This window comes from Suncus etruscus, chromosome 19 (assembly GCF_024139225.1).
Source record: "Suncus etruscus isolate mSunEtr1 chromosome 19, mSunEtr1.pri.cur, whole genome shotgun sequence".
Taxonomy (NCBI): domain Eukaryota; kingdom Metazoa; phylum Chordata; class Mammalia; order Eulipotyphla; family Soricidae; genus Suncus; species Suncus etruscus.
In genome coordinates, this window is record NC_064866.1 from 3,290,432 (window position 1) to 3,310,001 (window position 19,570).

Below are 19,570 nucleotides of genomic sequence, written 5' to 3' on the forward strand. Positions count from 1 at the left end.
GAATTAAACACCTTCTAGATATTGTCATAAATTTACTATCTGGTTGGGGAAAAGATGCTAATCAAGTACAAACATCTGTCAATATGAGCTCTACTGCATGCTGTAACGGTAAAGTACGACAACGTACAAAACTGTCAACAAGTATTTGACAGTGCTCAATTTCTGATAATTATACCACATTCAATTGGGAGTCACCAGCTATATGTGTAGACTAGACACCAACGTATTTGGTACAGTTAAAAGCCAAAGTGTTAGGAAAGAAGATGGTAAACACACACACACACACACACACACAAAAGGTATAGGCAAGTAGGTCCTATTGAAAATCTTGGCACTGAAAAAAGGTCAGGTATGGAGAGTTCCAACAAAAGAATTAAAAGGTTACACCAGAACATCTAGGAACTAGAGAAATAGTACTGAAGGTAGAGTGCTTGCATTGCATGTAACTAACCCAGGTCAATCCTGACCACCACCAGAAGTGATCCCTAAAGCACAGAATGAGAAGTAACCCTAAAACAAAACATTCCAATAAAATTGAAAGAGAACATCTGTGATTATAACTGACCAAGTATCGAAACCATTGAGTACGTACTGGCCCCTTCGTAATTCGTTGGCTACTTTTGCAGTTGTATTTCACTGTAAAAAGCAAGTTGGTTTTCAAGAACTCACTTGATGTCTTCGATTTCCTGAAGTTTCTTGACCCTGTGATTCTACTGAGGCAACTTTTTGCCGAAGAAGTAAGACCTCTTGGGTCAGGCGTTCCATGGCTGGTATGTCTTCTGGGTCGACCAGTTGCATCTGCAGGTCCTAGTAGTCAAAAGCAAGTAGAGTACTTAGAAAACTATTCAGCGAGGAACAAATGCCCTTGGAATAATCTGCTATCCTTTCAATGGGATACTGATAGACCCTATGCATTTTTTGTTTTGGAGGAGGAGGTTAGGCACACATTGCAGCTCTCAGGATTTGCTCCTGACTCTGTGCTCAGGTATCTCTCCTGACAGGGCTCAGGGAATCACATAGGATTCCAGGTCAGCTACATATAAAGAAAGTGTCTTACCTGCTACACTAACCTTCTGGCTCATGCCCTACAATACTAATCAGCAAACATGGTAGGGGCTAGAGTAATAATATAGCCAGTAGGGCATTTGCCTTACATGCAGGCAATCCAATTTCAATTCGTGGCACTCTATAAGATCCCCTGAGCTTGCCTAAAGTAAGCCCCAGTCAGGTATGACCCAAAAAGAAAAAATAAACAAAACAGTAATATTAGGGGACTCAAACTAACAATGCATCAAGGAAAAGAGCACCAGCTGATGTTCACAATATATCCATATATCCAAATACTGTTTGAAGATGCTTTAAGGTATTATTCAGTGCTATAATTATTTCTAATGATCTTGAAAAGGCTTGAAAGACCTTTATTAGGTCCTCTTTAATCTGATTGTTCCTGGTCAGGGACTCCAAATCAGCACCCTGAACCTGCAGCTCTTCCTCTTGCACAGCCACCATTGATTGTAGAGCAGAAAGTTCCATCTGGAGAGAGATGAAATCTCAAGGTCAGAGTCATTTACATTGTAGAAGCACACAGGTTGTTACCCAAAATACTATCAGTCATTAAAGAATGCAAAACTTTATAGTTTTGAGTTTTGAGTTCTTAGGATGTATTTTTGGACACAAATAAGCTATTTTGAAAGACTAAAACATCTGACACAAATAATGAAGAAACGTTTGAAGTCAAAAAGCTTTTTGTAAAATAAAAAGGGAAAGTACAATCTTTTATTTGGGGAGATTGGGTCACACCCAGCAGTGCTCAGGAGTTACTACTGACTCTGCACTCTGAAATCACTCCTGGCTGGCTTGGGGGACCATCTGGGGTGCCAAGATTCAAACCATCATCCATCCTGGGTCAGGTACATGCAAGGCAAATCTCTTACTGCTGTGCTATCTCTCTGGCCCCAGGAAGGGAAATTCAAATTTTTTATTTCTGTTTTTTTGTTTTTGTTTTTTTTTTTTTGGTGTTTTGGGCCTCACCTGGTGACGCTCAGGGGTTACAACTGGCTATGTGCTCAAAAATCACTCCTTCCTGGGGCTAGTGCAAGCAGTAGGGCATTTGCCTTGCACATGCTAACCTAGGACAGACCAGGACCATGGTTCAATCTCCCGCTGTCCCAGATGGTCTCCCAAGCCAGAAGCGATTTCTGAGCACATAGCCTGGAGTAGCCCCTGAGCATCATCGAGTGTGGCCCAACCTCCCCCCAAATCACTCCTTCCTGTCTCAGGGGGACCATATGCACCCCAGGGATTGAACCCAGGTCCATCATGGATCAGCCACATGCAAGGCAAGTGCCGTACCACTGTGCTATCGCTCCAGCCTTAAAATTAGAATCTTTTTAAAATACAGCACTTAAAAAAAAACATATCCTCATACTTCCATAACACTAAAACTTGAGTCACTTAATAAAAGGTTGTATGTTACAAAAAATATAGCACTGAAGCTGTAAAAAATTTGAGAGGTGTAAGAAAATAATTTCATCAGAAACATGAACATATTTTAGAATTCCATGCACATATGGCAAAGAGAAAAAAAACAGAGGGACCATTTGAATACCTGATATACAATAAAAAGGGTCTGACTTAATTTATAAATCCATAATAACTGAAATAAAAATGATGTGTTGTATCATCTAGTTTCTCCTATCTTTTCCCAAAAGTGTTTTACTTTTGTCTGTAACAATATACTGGAGCCTTAGTATTTCTACATCACGATAGACATAAGTTACTAAATGTTGAGAAATAAAGATGAAGGAATTATTCTAATTAAAATGAATTAAAGCACAGGATTGGAAAAATGTATCAACTCCAAAGATATGATTTAACATTCTGACACAAAAATATTAAATTCTAGTTTTGGCACTTATTACTTATATACTATTTCCATCTAGACATTAAAATATTGCTTCATTTATAAATATAGGATAATGCCATGTACTAAGTGTAGAGAGGTAAACAGTACCCAGCATAGTGCCTATTTTATTTTATTTATTTATCTTTTGTTTTGTTTTCTGGGCCACACTGCAGTGCTCAGGGGTTCCTCTGGCTCTATGCTCAGAAATCGCTCCTGGCAAGCCCAGGGGACCATATGGGATGCTGGGATTCGAACCACCGTCCTTCTGCATGAAAGGCAAATGCCCTACCTCCATGCTATCTCCCCGGCCCTGAGTTTTGCTTTTTTAAGATACTAAATAGGGAGGCATCAGGGTGAATGGATTATTTAGGAAAAGAGAAATAACTAAATCACAGAGATCAGAAAGGTATCCCTCCAAAAATTTATTTATTAGGAAGCACTTTCTGACACAATAATAAACTAATTCGGAAACCAGCATGTTTGACTAGAAAACTCACCCGACTTTCTCTTTCTTTTTTAGCCATAAGGTCGAGTTCCTCTTTGGCATTACTCAGTTCTTTTTCTAACTCTGCAACTGTGTCCAAGTCACCTAAGAAAAATGAACAATATTCATTTTTATCACTGGTCACCCATTTAATGGCTACTTACACAATATAATCTCTTCTGTCTCCTTTCTGAGATTTTTATTCTGAAGATACATTTCAACAACTAAAAGGCACAAGTTGTTCTTCTGCAGCTAACCTACTTGCCTTTAAAAAGAAGACTGAATAAACCATACTCCGGAGTGTCATATGCTACTACATAGAAGAATGAGGTAGATCTTTATGAATTATTGACGTGTGATTTCCAAGACATACTGTTAAGTAAAACCACTTGGCATCAAAGAATATATTTAATGTAGCTTTGTTTTATAAAAACAGGAAATAAGAAGACATAGAAATATATTACATCCAGATTGATCTGTTTTATTGTGGAAAATAAAAAAATAAAATAAAAACAAGCTAACACAAAAATGAAACTGGTTGCCTGCTGGGGATAAGTGGAAATGAGAGAAATGGAGATGACTTCTGAGTAAATATGTATCTGAGTTTGAACCATAGTAGTTATTTTTTTACAGTACAGTTACTTTAAATGTATCAGTTAGTTGAATAATGGGAGTGAAAAGGTCTAAAATTTAATATTCACATAATGAATGAAGCAACATCATAAATATATAATATAATCACCCAAGATAACAAAAAAGTAATCCAAATAATTTTTGAACTCAGTATTCTAATGCCCTCAAAAGAGCCCCAAAGATTAAAAGATAAAAATCTTTTTTATTTTTATTTTTGGGATTTTGGGCCACACCCGGTGACACTCAGGGGTTACTCCTGGCTATATACTCAGAAATCGCTCCTGGCTTGGGAGACCAGTTCAGCTGCAAAGTAAGCTCATTTAGTTTTCTTTTTTTTTTTTTTTTTTAATTTTTTTTATTTTAATTATGACAACAAAGATGCAAAGAAAGAGGACAGGGTAAAGTTACAGTGGAAGCCCAATCACCCATAAACAGGATTCTCAGTAGTCCCATCGATGATATCCCAGCCTTATACTTTCAGCCAAAGAACATTAAGAAAAACAAAACTGAACCCATGTACCATACAATTACTTTGTCCCTCAAATCCCCCGTTGTAGTACATATTATTTCTTAGCAGCACACCATATAATCTAAAGATATTAGACTTATGTAACTCTTTAAACATTGAGGGCAAAGTACATTTATCTAGATCCATGCACATGCTTACTAGTTTAAATTAACCTCAAAAGTTTTAGTGGGTTGTTTTTCTTAAGGATTGGAGTCAAGGGACCATAGTAAAAAACGATATTAAAGTGGCATTTGTTTGCATAGGCCCACCAAAACATAAGGGACATGGAAAGACAAATTATGGTCTAAATAGATGGAGACCCTACCCCTGAAGTTCCCTGGCACAGGACTGACTCTAGGCTCCAGGCAAACTAGTTTGTCCAATTCAAGTCATCGTCTGTAGTGGCAATACAGCTCCATTCCTCACATAGTCTCTGTTGTTGGTATCATGCTTCTGTATTAAAGATCCTGGAGTCTACATGTCTCATATAGCAGTCAGGATGGTGCAGAGCATTCTCTCGTTTCATCTCACACTTAAGGGGCAATAGAGAGAACCATGTCCTGTAGAGCAGGTCATTGTTGTTGTCACGTCTTATCGCAGGTCATTGTTGTTGTCACGTCTACTCAGTGTAAACGGAGGTGTCTTTTTAGGAGGCCGATGTCAGACCCTTGGTAGTGTCTTTCCTGGTAGAGGACTGCTTCCAACTGTTGCTATAAAAGACCTTGGATGTTTCGTAGATAGCGTGCCTGGTTCCAGTGTGAATGGAGAATGCCCATTCATCTGAGGCCTGTGCCAGGTCATTATATCAATGTTCAGGGTGTAAGGTACATTGTAATGAGATTTATTAGATAATAACTAATCTGTATGTATAGTGTTTTCCCATTTTAATGTGTCTATGCAAACAAGGATCAATGCCATGAAGCGTTATTGGTGCATTTGGAGGCAATAGGAACAAGACCAGCAATTTCCATGACATAGTTCAATCATAGGCATCAAACTGAGGGACAGTTCCACCAACAATCCTTACTATACAGCTTACAAAGAAAAGACAAGATGAAAAGTGGATAGAAAAATGATGGTAGAAGAATATATAGAGAGGTACAGCAGTTAAAGAAAATAATCATAAAATATTCAAAATATATATGTGTTCAATATGTGTTCGATTTATGTCCTTCTAAATAGTTCTGAGATTTGTAAGATCTACTGTATGTCTTTGGACAGAGATTAAAACTGTTTGTTACTGAAGGTAAGAAGGGTAAATCAGGGGTACTGGTGGTTGGGAGGAGCATAAGTTCGCGCGGGGTTTCAAAATGTAGACTGGTATGAAATTGCCAGTGACAGCCTGAGTATAGCTGAGCAATTATCTGCCACCACCCAGATCAAACGCCACCCCCTAAGCCAACCCTGGAGCACGTCCGGCCCAGGTCCGGGCCCCCCCCTACCCTAGGCCAGGCCAAAAGGCCGCTGGCACATGCGGAGGTCTGCCAGCTGCCCGCCCGTGCTGCTAAAAATCCTGCTCCAGGAAGGGAGAGAGAGACCCTCCCAAGCCTGAAGGACAGGGATTTAAGCCCAACCTAGGCCGGTCCCCAGACCCGGCCTGGGAGTGGGGAAAAACCCAGGGTGCCCCATCAGCTCCTCCCAGAAACCCACCTGGAGATCCGGAGGAAAGGGGGAGAGGGGGGCCGGGTGACCCAGGTCCGGGACCCCCTACCCTAGGCCAGGCCAAAAGGCCGCTGGCACATGCGGAGGTCTGCCAGCTGCCCGCCCGTGCTGCTAAAAATCCTGCTCCAGGAAGGGAGAGAGAGACCCTCCCAAGCCTGAAGGACAGGGATTTAAGCCCAACCTAGGCCGGTCCCCAGACCCGGCCTGGGAGTGGGGAAAAACCCAGGGTGCCCCATCAGCTCCTCCCAGAAACCCACCTGGAGATCCGGAGGAAAGGGGGAGGGGGGGCCGGGTGACCCAGGTCCGGGACCCCCTACCCTAGGCCAGGCCAAAAGGCCGCTGGCACATGCGGAAGTCTGCCAGCTGCCTGCCCGTGCTGCTAAAAATCCTGCTCCAGGAAGGGTCATTTAGTTTTCTTTCAGGCTCTGTGGAAGGTACTTTTTAAGAAAGCTATAGATAAATATTAAAAAAAATAGATCATCCTTGATGCTAGTTTTCTACTAGAAGATATTTGTTCAACTTCACAATGAAATTCCAAAATTCTGTCCACTGCGGCATAGATGGTTTTTGACATTATTATTATTATCACTAAAAAAGACATCATTCTCCAAAGACACAGCTTTTCTTTTCTTTCCCTTTTTTGTTTTTGGGTCACACCCAGGAGCATTCAGTGGTTACTCCTGGCTCTGCACTCAGAAATCGCTCCTGGCAGGCTCAGGGACCATATGGGATGCCGGGATTCGAACCACCGTCCTTCTGCATGCAAGGCAAATGCCCTACCTCCATGCTATCTCTCTGGCCTCAGCTTTTCTTATCATAACACCTGAGTTGTTATTTCATTAATCATGGTGAATTCAGCATACATTCCCAGTTTCTGGGGTTGAGAATGTAGTCTGCAATATAGCATGTGCCATGCATGTTTGAAGGCCTGGATTTGGTCCACGGCACTACAAAATAATGCGTTGAGTAATACTAAAGCTACCCTAGATCCCAACTATTTATTTGCATTGAAATGTTACCAATTCAAGACATCTACTTAAATTTTGCTCCACACAGCACAAAGCATACTATTTACCTCTCCCAACAAAGTAATGCTAACTTATAGTGAGTAAACCTAGTCTGCTTGAAAGATACTTGGGAGAAGTTATATCAGTGTCTAAGTTTTGATGTTCAGGCTTAGAAACCCCCTCCCGCACTGCTGAATATATGCAAGACACCTAATCCAAATATTTTTCTATTGGTCCCCAAAGTCCACCAGGAACGAAAGCTGAGAGCAGAGCATGAGTAAGACTAAGCGCAGCAAAATGTATCCAAAAACCAAAAAGAAAAATAAAATCCTGGCCAAACATTTGTTAAAAAAAAAATTATAAGAAGATGGCGCCACAATAATAGCACAGCAGCAGGGCATTTGCCTTGCACGCTGCTGACCCAGGACCCCCACATGCCATATGATTCCTAAGCCTGCCAGAAGTGATTTCTAAGCTCAGAACCAGGAACAACCTCTAAGCGCCACTGGGTGTAGCCCAAAAACAAAACCAAAAAAGTTAGAAGAAGAATACATAAATGGTGATTTTATGAAATGAAAATCTGATACGTACCTAGTGAGGATCTGGGCAAGCTGGCTTCCACTTTGGCAGTTAAAGAAATATTATCGTCTCTGGAAGGCATATGCATTGAACCCTAAAATTTAGAAAAGTCAGAGGTTTTAAAAAAAATATGGAGAAACTATGGTGTTTCAAAGTTTCATACCATTTTGCATTAAAGTGATCAAATGTATGCCTCAAATTTGCAAGGAAAATGCACTTGGTTTTAATATCTACTTAAAAAAAGCTGTAGGTCTTACTTGATCAGTGTGCTCTCCCAGATGAGGGCTGATGGAGTTAGCTTCAGTGCCCTGGTGAGACATGACTGTTTGGGGTACCAGAAAATCTTTCCCTCCTAAATACTGGCGCAGTGCCTGTAGTTCAGAATTTCTTTCCATCAGGGCTTGTACCATCTTTTCTGTAGCTGCCTAGTAGAAGAAAATCACATAAAATCTATGAAAGACACTGATCAAATTTATGTTGTAAGTTTATGAAAAACTAACATCAGTTAAGAAATAGTCTCCTTACTTTCAGTTTACAGGCAACAGCAAAGGAGATGAGTAGAAAGAATAAACAGAATAAGGAAAAAAACTGAGAATAACACATCTAAAACAGAGGAGATGACCTGATATTGGTTCTTTTAGAACTTTCTATGATAAGATTCTGGTTGGAATAGAAACAGTAGATGCCTTTGTTTACCGTGCCTTCTGTCTGGAAGGTCTTTACTGGACAGGTATGTGATTTGCTTCCTCTGGGTTTTTGCCCAAAGTAACCCATATCTGACTGACATTCTCTGAACGTCCTATGCAAAACAGTTCCTTCTCTACTCTCACTTTCCATTGCTGTGCTAAATTTCTTTTAATGATGTACTAATATGACATGTCTATGTATTGTCGTTCCTAAGACATGGTCTAAGTTCAGTGCTGTAGACAAAGAACACAGGAAGTATACGGTACATAGTAAAGACTCCACACTAATTTAATGAGTGAATCAACTACACAAACACATTTCTAATAGGCCACTTGAAGCGGAGATGCTAACGCTCCAAACACCAAATTCAGTTGCATATTTTCTAAGACAGATGATGGCACAATGAGCGTGAGGTCTATACTAATTTTGATCATTACCATAGCAAAAAGGAAGTCTGAATATAAAACCCAAGACTTAATTACTTAATAATATGGTGCAATAACTCTATTAGTTATATCAAAGACTGAACTATTTCTAGGTAAATTACTGCTTTAACTGAGCAGCTAAGCCCTTAATCTCCAAGTCATTATTTCTAAGAGAAGTCAAGATTCTCTCAGAATGCAGCATGTAATACATGCTGCTGGGGATACTGTGCTATCTCTCCACCTTTCCATATTCCTTTCTGCCCAAATTAGCAGAATATTACATAAAAAAAATTAAAAATTAGGGCTGGAGAGATAGCACAGCAGTAGGGCATTGCCTTGCACATGGCCAACCCAGGAGATGGTGGTTCAATTCCCAGGATCCCATATGGTCCCCTGAGCCTGCCAGGAGCGATTTCTGAGCGCAGAGCCAGGAGTAACCCCTGAGCACTGCCAAGTGTGACCCCAAAACCAAAATAATAAAAAAATAAATAAAATAAAATGGTGTATTTTATACTCTGACAGTAGATAAAAATACAGTAGCATACCTAATAAGCTGAAGTAAAACAACAGTATGAAATAAGAAGTTATATAAATGAATATTCACAAGTTTCCTCTTCTACAAACTTTAAAAGCACTTACTTGGCTCTCCTGCTCCCGGGTGCTCATAGACTGAAGGAGGCCCTGAATCTCCAATTCATGCTCTACTGTTTGTTTGTTGTGATCACTGAGGAGCTCCTGAACCATCCTTTCCTTTTGCTGTAGGCACTGACAGAGCTCCTTGGCAATCTCGATCTGACCGGGTCCGAGTTTGTGGAGCAAAGTCGCACTAAGATCCTGAAAGAAAAGAGAAAGTGTCCGAATCCAATCTACTACTTAAAAAGGGGTCATTAAGAATCTATCCGATGGACTGTGAAACTGTAAAAGCAAGTGTATGAGATTGGCACACATCACAAAAAGGGAAAACAAGCAGTGCTGGCGGGGATGTGGAGAGAAAGGAACTCTTTTACACTGCTGGTGGGAATGCCGTCTAGTACAACCTTTATGGAAAGCGATATGGAGATTCCTTCACAAACTGGAAATTGAGCTTCCATACGATCCAGCTATACCACTCCCAGGAATAAACCCGAGGAACACAAAAATACAATACAAAAATCCCTTCCTTACACTTATATTCATTGCAGCGCTATTTACAATAGCCAGACTCTGGAAACAACCAAGATTCCTTCAACAGGTGAGTGGCTAAAGAAACTGTGGTACATATATACAATGGAATACTATGCAGTCGTCAGGAGAGATGAAGTCATGAAATTTTCCTATACATGGATGTACATGGAATCTATTATGCTGAGTGAAGTAAGTCAGAGGGAGAGAAAGATGCAGAATGGTTTCACTCATCTATGGGTTTTAAGAAAAATGAAAGACATTTTTAACAGTACCTCAGAGACAAGAGAGAGATGAGGGCTGGTAGGTGCAGCTCATAACATGAAGCTCATCACATAGTGATGAGTGCAGTTGGAGAGATGACTACACTGAAAACTATCATAACAATGTGAATGAATGAGGGAAGTAGAAAGCCTGTCTCGAGTACAGGCATGGGTGGGGGTAGGAAGGAGGAAGATCTGGGAAATTGGTGGTGGGAATGTTGCACTGGTGAAGGGGGTGTTCTTTACATGACTGTAATCATACAACTATAGTCATATTTGTAATCACTGTGTTTAAATAAAGATAATTATTAAAAAGAGAATTATAAAAAAAGAAAAAAATAAATAAAAGCAAGTGTATTCTTTTCCCAAATTTAGCAATGGGTATTAACAAATATAACAATATAAGGCTGAAAGGATCAATGAAAGAACACTAAACTTATAAAAACAGGAGTCTACATGTGACTTTCCCTATTTTCTAGAGGAATTAAAGATTACTAGTAGATAAAGAATTAGATTAATAGTAATGAATAATGATTTATTTTAAATTAGGAAAAATGGACACTAGTTAATTTATCGTATTTTTTCACACCATAAGATACACTTTTTTCCCCAAAAGATGCATCTTATGGAGCGAATGCTGTCTGGACTGAAGCCTGAGCACAGGGGAGGACAGCATCTAAAAACTATGTGTGTCTTATGGTAAGGTGCGTCTTATAGAACAAAAAATATGGTATTTCATGTTTTTCCCCATTTATAAAGAAAATACTATATGTTTTTTTTTTTTTTTAGTGATGGTATTTCTATTTCATTTTAAAAATCATTATTGGGTCAGACAGATAGCACAGTAGTAAGGCATTTGCCTTGCACACAGCTGACCCAGGACGGGTGTTGGTTCGAATCCTGGCACCCCATATGGTCCCCCAAGCTTGCCAGGAGCGATTTCTGAGCCCAGAGCCAGGAGTAACCCCTGAGTGTCACCAGGTGTGACCCAAAAACCAAAAACAAACACCAAAAACAAACAAAAATCATTATTATTACCCAAGGCAATAGAAAGGAAGAGCACAAGAAATGGTCTTATTGAGAAGCTAGTCATTGTAGATGGAGGGGAACAGTTGGGGAGAATGAAAGTGATGATAACAGTGGAAGAAAGTCACCTTGGAGGAGGACGGAGTACTGAAAGGTGCTACAAAGTGCCCACAATAGACCATCTGGGATCAGGAAGAAAACTAGATAGTGGTGGACATTTGGGACAGCGATCATGTATTATTATACATTATACCCAAAACTCAGTGATGAATAGCTGGGTAACACTGTGATTTAAAAGAATATATTTTTAAAAAGTCATTATTGAGATGACATCGTGTATAAGCTCTTTCTATACTGAGTGAGAACATGGCCATTAAAACTGGAGCTACATTGCCTGGATTGCATGCCTATTGACTCCGCCATGTTTGTTTGGGCAAGTAACTTACCTTATGTGTTTTCTTATCTATAAGAGGCATGCAAGTCAAGGACTCTCATAGATTGTGGGATTCAGCGAGTCATTATTTATTAAGCTCTTGAACAGTGTCTGATACTGCATAAGCATGACTCTAGTGAATGCTAGCCACTGCATGTTACATGTGTCTTTCAGATCTCATTAATTCTCATGTCACTCCCTTGAGCAAGAGAATTCTTTCCTTGAGTTTATAGCTCTATGAGAGAAAAGACCTAGTGACTTGACCAGACATAGAATGGATTTCAAGCCAGGTCTCTCAGAGCTCAAAAGTGCAAATGCAAAGACATTATATAATCCCTAAAATAGCTGCCTTGAACTTAATGAACGTCTTGCCTCCACTTCTTTGTTTCTGTCATGCAGAGAGGTCTGTAACTGCTGAACGATGCTTTCTTGCTCCTTCTGCCAGTGGGTAAATTTGGCTTCCATTTCTTCTTTCAGCCACTGTAGGTTCTTACTGGTGGCAGATAACTGCTCCACTTCCAGGCCTTTGGCCCTTAGGAGACTCTCCAAACTCTAGTGATAGAAAAAAGAAAAAAGAAATACAGATAACTTTAAAAGAGTTACATCCACTCCTTAGGTTAACCAAGAAACTCAATCCACCTTTAAATGATCTCAAATGTTTCACAAAGGAGAAAACTTACTACTTTGTCTGACAATATCATACTAGTTACCTTATGTTTTTACAAACAAATACGTTTATTTAGAGATAAATATCATGTACACAATTGAGGACATATTTTGGAAGAAGTCGGCTATACAATAGAAGTGAAGGACTTCTTTAATCACCAGTAGAGGGTTAGGTACATAAAAGTAATCCACTGTAGATATAAATTAAAGAAAACAAGTGTTCTAACTGAATGAATACATTATATATGCTAGAGAGAACATGTTATATACACGCAGACTATTAATAAGAAAAAAAATATAGAAGAGCTTTTACCCTAGAAATCCTTATGAAAAACTACCTAGATACTAACAAGGATTAGAATTAAATTAGAATCATGCAGGGCTATCAAATCCGTAGCCTTGAGGCTGGAGAGATAGCACAATGATAGGGCATTTGCCTTGCATGTCGCCGACCCAGGATGGACAGGGTTCAATTCCCAGCATCCCACCAAGCCTGCCAACAGCTATTTCTGAGTGCAGAACCAGGAGTAACCCCTGAGCACTGCCAGGTATGGCCCCAAAACAAAACAACAACAACAACAAAAAAAAATACAAATCCATAGCCTCCCACTACAGAGTTCATAGTATATAAGAAGGTAAATGCACTGAAACATTTTCCTTCTTAACCTATGAAGATGGAGCTAAAACTGCTAGTTTTGTTTGCTTTATTATTGCTATAGTTATTTTTTTTTATTTGGGACAACATCTGGTAGTGTTCAAAGCTTATTCCTGACTTATGCTCCAGTTACAGTCCTGGCAGTACTGGGGACTCTATGTGATGCTGAGAATTGAATAGGGCTCAGCCACAGGCAAGGTAAGTAAGTGCCCTACCTGCTGTACCATCATTCCAGCTACTTCGTTTACTTTTATTATTTTTTTTTCTTATAAAGCAAATAACTTGGTTCCCACAATGATGTTTCAGGGGTTGATGCTCTTGACATAGAATCCAAGTAGGAATGGGTCATGGAGCAGAAGTTTGCTCTTACCTGCATGGTTGCTTCATTGGAAGAAAGGATGCTGCGAAGTCTTTCCAGGTCATGATCTCGCTCTCTCACAGCAAGTTGAAGTTGACGCAGTTCTTTTTCTTTTTCTTCTAGAGTGGTAAACTTTTCATCAATAGCCCGCTGCAAGGATAGAAAAAAATCCTCAAATTCCATATGGTTTACTATTCTAATATTTCATCTACTCAATAAAATTCTAAATGAAAAATCCAACTCCCGCATACAGTAAATTAAGAAGGCATTCATTTCTAGCATATTTGCTTCTGTGGATGGAATGAGTGATAGCATAGTAACGAAAAGCTTGGTACAGACCTCTAGAGCTAAATCTCTGTCTTGTATGCGCTGCCGAAGTTTCTCAAGCAACATTTCATGTGCTTCAAAGGTTGGATCTGGGTTTTCGCGATATTGCAGAAGCTCCCGAAATTCCTAATGAGACCAGAAGTCCTTTATTCACTTATCCGATATTAACTGAAATCCTACATTTTGCCTAGAGTTTCTTAGTTAATTGGGATTAAAAAAATAAAGTCGGATCACTCTCAAGAGGTACACATTTTAGCAAAGATATATAAATTATTAACTATTCTAACTATTATACACAGAGGGCATATTTACAACTATGTAGGATGCACTGTTAACTCTGAAGATGTCAGTAATGATTTCACTAAAAAGATGCTCTCTATATATCTTAAAATGTATTTTCCCCCCATTAAGAGATGGTGGAAGAGAGAAAATAAAATATGCACAAAATGCATAAACTATAAATAAATCTGAGAGGCTCAGTGAAATCTAAGGCTTCAATGTGAACAGAGCTTCAGAGTAGAGAACTAACTCTCCTTAGAGTCCAATTTTTCCCTTAAAACTATCATCTAAATAACTCAGTGGACATTTTTTTCTTTTTAAAAAATGTTTTATTTTTATTAAGACACCATGATTTGCAAAGCTCCCCTTAGTAGAGGTGTTTTAAGCATAAAATGCTTCAATCCCAATCCCAATGTGTCCTACCCTATACCAATGTCCCCAGATGCCCTAACACTCCCAGTTTGCCTCTTTGTAAGGCATATAATAAATCTATTTCCTGATGCTTGCTCCAACAAAACTTGAAGGAATGGCAAATGAAATGATCAAAAATAAGTCGATAAGAGTCCATTTGAGATGGCCAACTATGATTTGAATCTAGAGAAACAAATTCAAATTATTTAATACAATATAATATAATACCTGTTCTCATGTACATAAGTTTTTATTCTGGCATCTAAAATATTTTGCAGTCCATTTTATTTTGCACTTGGGTCTTATCATGAAAATTACTCTGACCTCCTTGCCATAAATTCAGTGGACATTCCAACTCAGATGTTTTTATCTACTAGACTGAGAGCAACTTCATATCTTCCCTTTGTCTTTCAAAGCCTAGCACAGTATCTGACTTACAGAATGGCTAGGATCTCTCTTCTACATATTTAATACTTGAGTCTTCCAGGACTGCAGTGATAAGTCTCTATTCTGCTTAACATCTTGGTTAATAAATTATACTTTCTGTTTATGTTGAAACTTTCCGATCCCGCTCTCTCAGTGTGCTACATAGAGCATGCGTTATAGATGCAGGTAGATTAATATCATGAAATTGTATGAATAAAAATAGCAGAGCTCTATAAGCCTGATTTTAGTTTAGATCATCATGGAAACTTACCTGAATCAGCTGATCTTTGTGACTAAGATTTTGGTTTAGGCGCTCCATATTTTGTTCCAGGATTCGAATCTCATTGAATTTTTCAGCCTCCAGGACACGAAGCTTTTGGTTTTTGTTCTGTAATTCTCCTTGTAAGTGTTGTAAAGCTTTACGCAATTCCTAAATTAAACAGGTCATCTTTTACATCTGATCTGTCATTCTCACAATAAGTCAATAGTTATGAGGGTCTTAAAATTTGCAAGACTGCCCAAAATAGAAAGCAACAGGTAACTGTCAATGAGATAGCATATATGAAACAAATATGTAGAAAAAAGTGAGACCTGTGGACAAGAATAGTATGCAAGTTTTACTGAGCCTTCCAGGAGTAATTTCTAAAAGCAGAGCCAGAAGTAACCTCTAAACACAGCCAGTTGTAACCCAAAAACTAAGTAAAGAGAGAAAAAAATTATATACCTGGGCCACAGAAATAGTTCAACAGCTGAATACATAATTTGTATGCAGGAGAGCTGAGTTTAATTCCTGCATATTTCATCTAGTAATGGCCCCCAAAACACTGCTAGTAGTTTTTTCTACTTTTTAATCTAGCTGACATCTACCTCTCCTTCAGAAATAACCCCAGATGGCTTCTCCTTCATAAGGTCTCCCGAACTCCCTTGAGAGTCTCTCTGAAACTTCCTCTAGGATCCCAAGTATGCCTGCTATAGAGCAGTTAGTATACAAAAATGTTGCTTCTGTGACTACTTCTCATGCTTACTGAAGATAAAATAAAGAGGAGAGAATTTGTGCCATTCATTCATGTATTTCCAAGGCGCAGTGTAATAATATCTGGCCCATGGTCTGAGGAAAAACAAATGTTAAACTGAATCACTGACAATCATCAAGTGACTCAAGGGATCAACAAACTTTCCTGATATGAAGTTAGTATTTGGGCAAAGTTAGCCTTTAGGGCCACAAAATGATTAATGATTTACTTTATTATGTTTCCAGGAAGCCTCTTTCTGCTGTTCTTGCCCTTGGGCAGCAGCTTCGATGAACTGCACGCAACGTTTGGCATCAGCCAGCTGGCGTTCTTTCTGTCGTACCACCCTCTGGAGCTTCTGTATTTCGAGCTGGCTGCAGAACAAGCCACTCTGAAGATCAAGTAGAGCCACCTGTTGCTGAGCTGGGGGAGTTGTTTCCAAGCTCTGAAAGGTGATGAAAAGTTATCATTACAAGGAGAGCAAGTGGCTATGACAGAATAGCTTTAACTCAACAGGATTCTCAATTCTAAACCTATGTGACCCCCCCACAACATACATGAAGTTGTCCAAGCTGGCTCTGGTGCAGCATTTCTCGAAGTTTTGCCATGGTGCCATTTTGACCTTCAATCACCTGGTATAACTCCTCAGTCTGAGAGGGGAGAGAGAGGGAAGGGGGGGGGAGACAGAGAGAGAACCCAAATATGTTAGAAAACTGGCAAATTTTAAATGACTACTCTAAGATATAAATTAGTTTAAGTGACATTTTCTTTATACCAAGGTATATTCCTCTTGTAAGATCAATTTCTGCAAAATAAAGGACATTTCTCGACCTCTGCAATTGTTTTCTAGTGGTCACTGTTGGCCAAATCTTTTACCTCACTTTCCCTGTTCTTGAGAGTTTCCTTGAGGCTTTGAATTATACCATCTTGCTTCTGAGAAGATTCCTGAGCAGATTTGAGTTCACAACTCATTTCATTCAGTTTCTCTTGAAGAAGCTAGAGTCGGCAAGGAAAACCAGTTTGTTAGTCAATGACTTTATTTCAAATGCAGCCATAAAGGTCTTCTGTGATTTTAGGTTTTAAAGATTTCTTAGGAAATACTATCTTGTCATTTCCCCTGCAATGCAAATTCACTGAAGTCTTAAGATAATTGACAAGAGGAATATGAAAGACTTCAATACTCAATTGTTTTAATTCTCATACACCGTGCTTTCTCTATGATATCAGCCAAACTGTGAAATTGTTGACAAGAGTCATTGTCCCAGCCAGGAGATTCTGTAGTCAAACATGGAACTAGACTCTGCCAAGATACATCTGACCAGATGCTCAGCCTCACAACGTGTGCAAATTTTCTAAGAAAATGTTAAAATCAAAGGCTGTAACTAAACTGACAGGGGATGAAACATAAATCAGAAGCACAAGTGCTGACCATTATAGAAACCCTATGAAGAACCAGTTAAACTCTTTTTTTAATTAGGTTTTTTAAATTTTTGAGTCCCCCAACCATTGCGAAGGGGGCCCTGGGACCACACCCTCAAGTGCTCAGCCAATCAGGTTGCATATGGTTCAGTGCTTGGGCCCAGTGCTATGCTGCCACTTGGGGACCACCAGGACTAGCCATGTGTGTGGTAACACAAATTGAATTTATAGCCTCCCATATGCTAGGCATGTGCTCTAGCCCTTTGAGCTATTCCCATGGCTCCACAACTTGAAATCTCAATGAAAGAAAAGGAAAGAACTAGCCTTGTTAGTGTTGTTTTGCTTTGTTTGGTTTTAGGACCACAACTGGTAATGCTCAAGTTTTATTCCTAGCTTGGCCAGCACTCAGAAATTGATCTTGGTTGTGTTCAGGGGACCATATGGGATGCCAAGGATCAAACCAGGGCTAGCAGCATGCAATTCATTGCTACTGTACTATTTCTCCAAATCCAGAACTATACTTGTGTACAGTGCCCTCAGAGCCAGTCCCAATAGTAACTGGACTCAAAGAGAGTCAGTTTGCTGAGGGTTTGGCTTAAGTCAACATAAACTGCTAGTACAGGCCTCATTGGTGTTATGAGCCAACAGAACCACAATTGGAAGTGTTCAAGGACTGTTTGAAGCTAGATACTGCACATATCAGTCATTTACTCAAGTACCTTGAACTCTCTCTCTCCAGCCTTAGTACTCAAATATCTCCTAGAGGACAGTATCCATCTCTCAGATCTTATTCAGAGTTTAACAGACTTAAGCTAGAACCAGGTACTTCTTTAAGAAACATTTTTGGGGGAGGGTAAATATGGGAGTCAATATTGATCATACCTTGTTGGTGACTTCTGTTTGTTGAATTTTTTCTTCAAGTTCTGCCAAGTGAGCATCAGGTATAGATGGTTGTACTGAAAGAGTCTCATTTTCATTCAGTTTTTGTTGCTTGAATAAATCTTCATTCATGGGCTAGGAAAAAACATCAAGACAAGCTAACTGAGCTGACTATAGCCAACAATAAATTTCTATTTCGTTTTCAATGTCTCTGGCATTTTTTGCAAGAGACTTAGGAAACCAAAGTTGCTGCTAAGATTATCAGCATGAATTCATAAAGATAGTCCAGTTACTGATTAGGGTACTGAATCACTTCCATCTTTTCTATACTTCCTTTCTCCCCTCCAACAAATTTACAGGGTAAACTTTATGAACTCATACAAGCATTACATATTCAATTGAAATAAATTTTTCAGAATTTAAAAAAAGGTGAGGATTAAAAAAGAAAACAGCTTTAATGATCAAATATCAAAATATCAAAAATACTACTTTCAATCACAAAATTCGAACTAACCCAAACAAAGAGAAAAAATAATTCCAGTTATCTTTCTCATAAAATGTCTTTTTACAACATTGGAAAAATTGGCAGATTGAAAATATGGACTATATGCTAGTTTAGATGTAATATTTTATCCATATTAAATGTTGTATAGATGTAAAAAAAATTGTCTTTAGGAAATGCACACTCAGTATTTGGTATTGTCATGTATATTACTATCACTAATCCTCATTTAATTTTAAAATAAAAGTCAAATGCCATTTTTTGTTGTTGTTGCTTTTGGACCATACCCAGAGATATTCAGGAATTACTCGAAGACATATAGATTCATTACTCCTAATGATGCTCAGAGGACTATATGGGATGGTGGTGATGTAACCCAGATCAACCCTACACAAGGCAAATACCTACCTGCTGAACAATCACTCTGATCCCAGGAATAAAGCAAAATTTGTATGGAATGGCATAATTGAAATAACAAAACAAACATAATAAAATATCAGCAACTAGTGAATCTGGCAGTTCTATGAGATTTTTCTATAACTTTGAAATCAAAGAGGTAAATTAAAATAAAAAGTAAAACAAAAGTTAATAAACAATTCAAATTATAATTTAGTGGCTCAAAAAAAATTCAGTGATGTAGGAAGAAATTATCACAGTGATCTGGGAAGATTGCTTTATAGGAATGGCAACTACTCAAAAAGATTCAAGTCAAAAAAATGCATTGTTTACATATAAGCAATAAATCACACCAAGATAAATTTAATAAGATATAAGTAACTATTATTATATATCAGGGTAATAAAATAAAACCTGAAGAAGGCATCACTCCCGACCCTGAATCCATTCCAATTACAAATCATAAATG

General features: G+C 38.8%; 1 protein-coding gene across 9 annotated transcripts in view; it reads right to left on the reverse strand.

Moving 5' to 3' along the window:
- Positions 1-19,570, reverse strand: part of LOC125997457 (myomegalin-like) — a 192,559-nt gene that overhangs the window by 65,505 nt on the left and 107,484 nt on the right. For all 9 annotated transcript variants that reach the window (XM_049765890.1, XM_049765893.1, XM_049765891.1 and 6 more), the window contains 14 exons: positions 18,207-18,338; positions 16,782-16,901; positions 16,463-16,555; positions 16,138-16,350; positions 15,167-15,325; positions 13,792-13,905; positions 13,465-13,602; positions 12,146-12,325; positions 9,526-9,724; positions 8,036-8,199; positions 7,791-7,872; positions 3,403-3,494; positions 1,417-1,533; positions 670-807 (listed from right to left, as the gene is read on the reverse strand). In XM_049765890.1, coding sequence (XP_049621847.1) covers positions 670-807; positions 1,417-1,533; positions 3,403-3,494; positions 7,791-7,872; positions 8,036-8,199; positions 9,526-9,724; positions 12,146-12,325; positions 13,465-13,602; positions 13,792-13,905; positions 15,167-15,325; positions 16,138-16,350; positions 16,463-16,555; positions 16,782-16,901; positions 18,207-18,338 — 1,941 coding nt within the window. The remainder of the gene's footprint in view (positions 1-669; positions 808-1,416; positions 1,534-3,402; positions 3,495-7,790; positions 7,873-8,035; positions 8,200-9,525; positions 9,725-12,145; positions 12,326-13,464; positions 13,603-13,791; positions 13,906-15,166; positions 15,326-16,137; positions 16,351-16,462; positions 16,556-16,781; positions 16,902-18,206; positions 18,339-19,570) is intronic.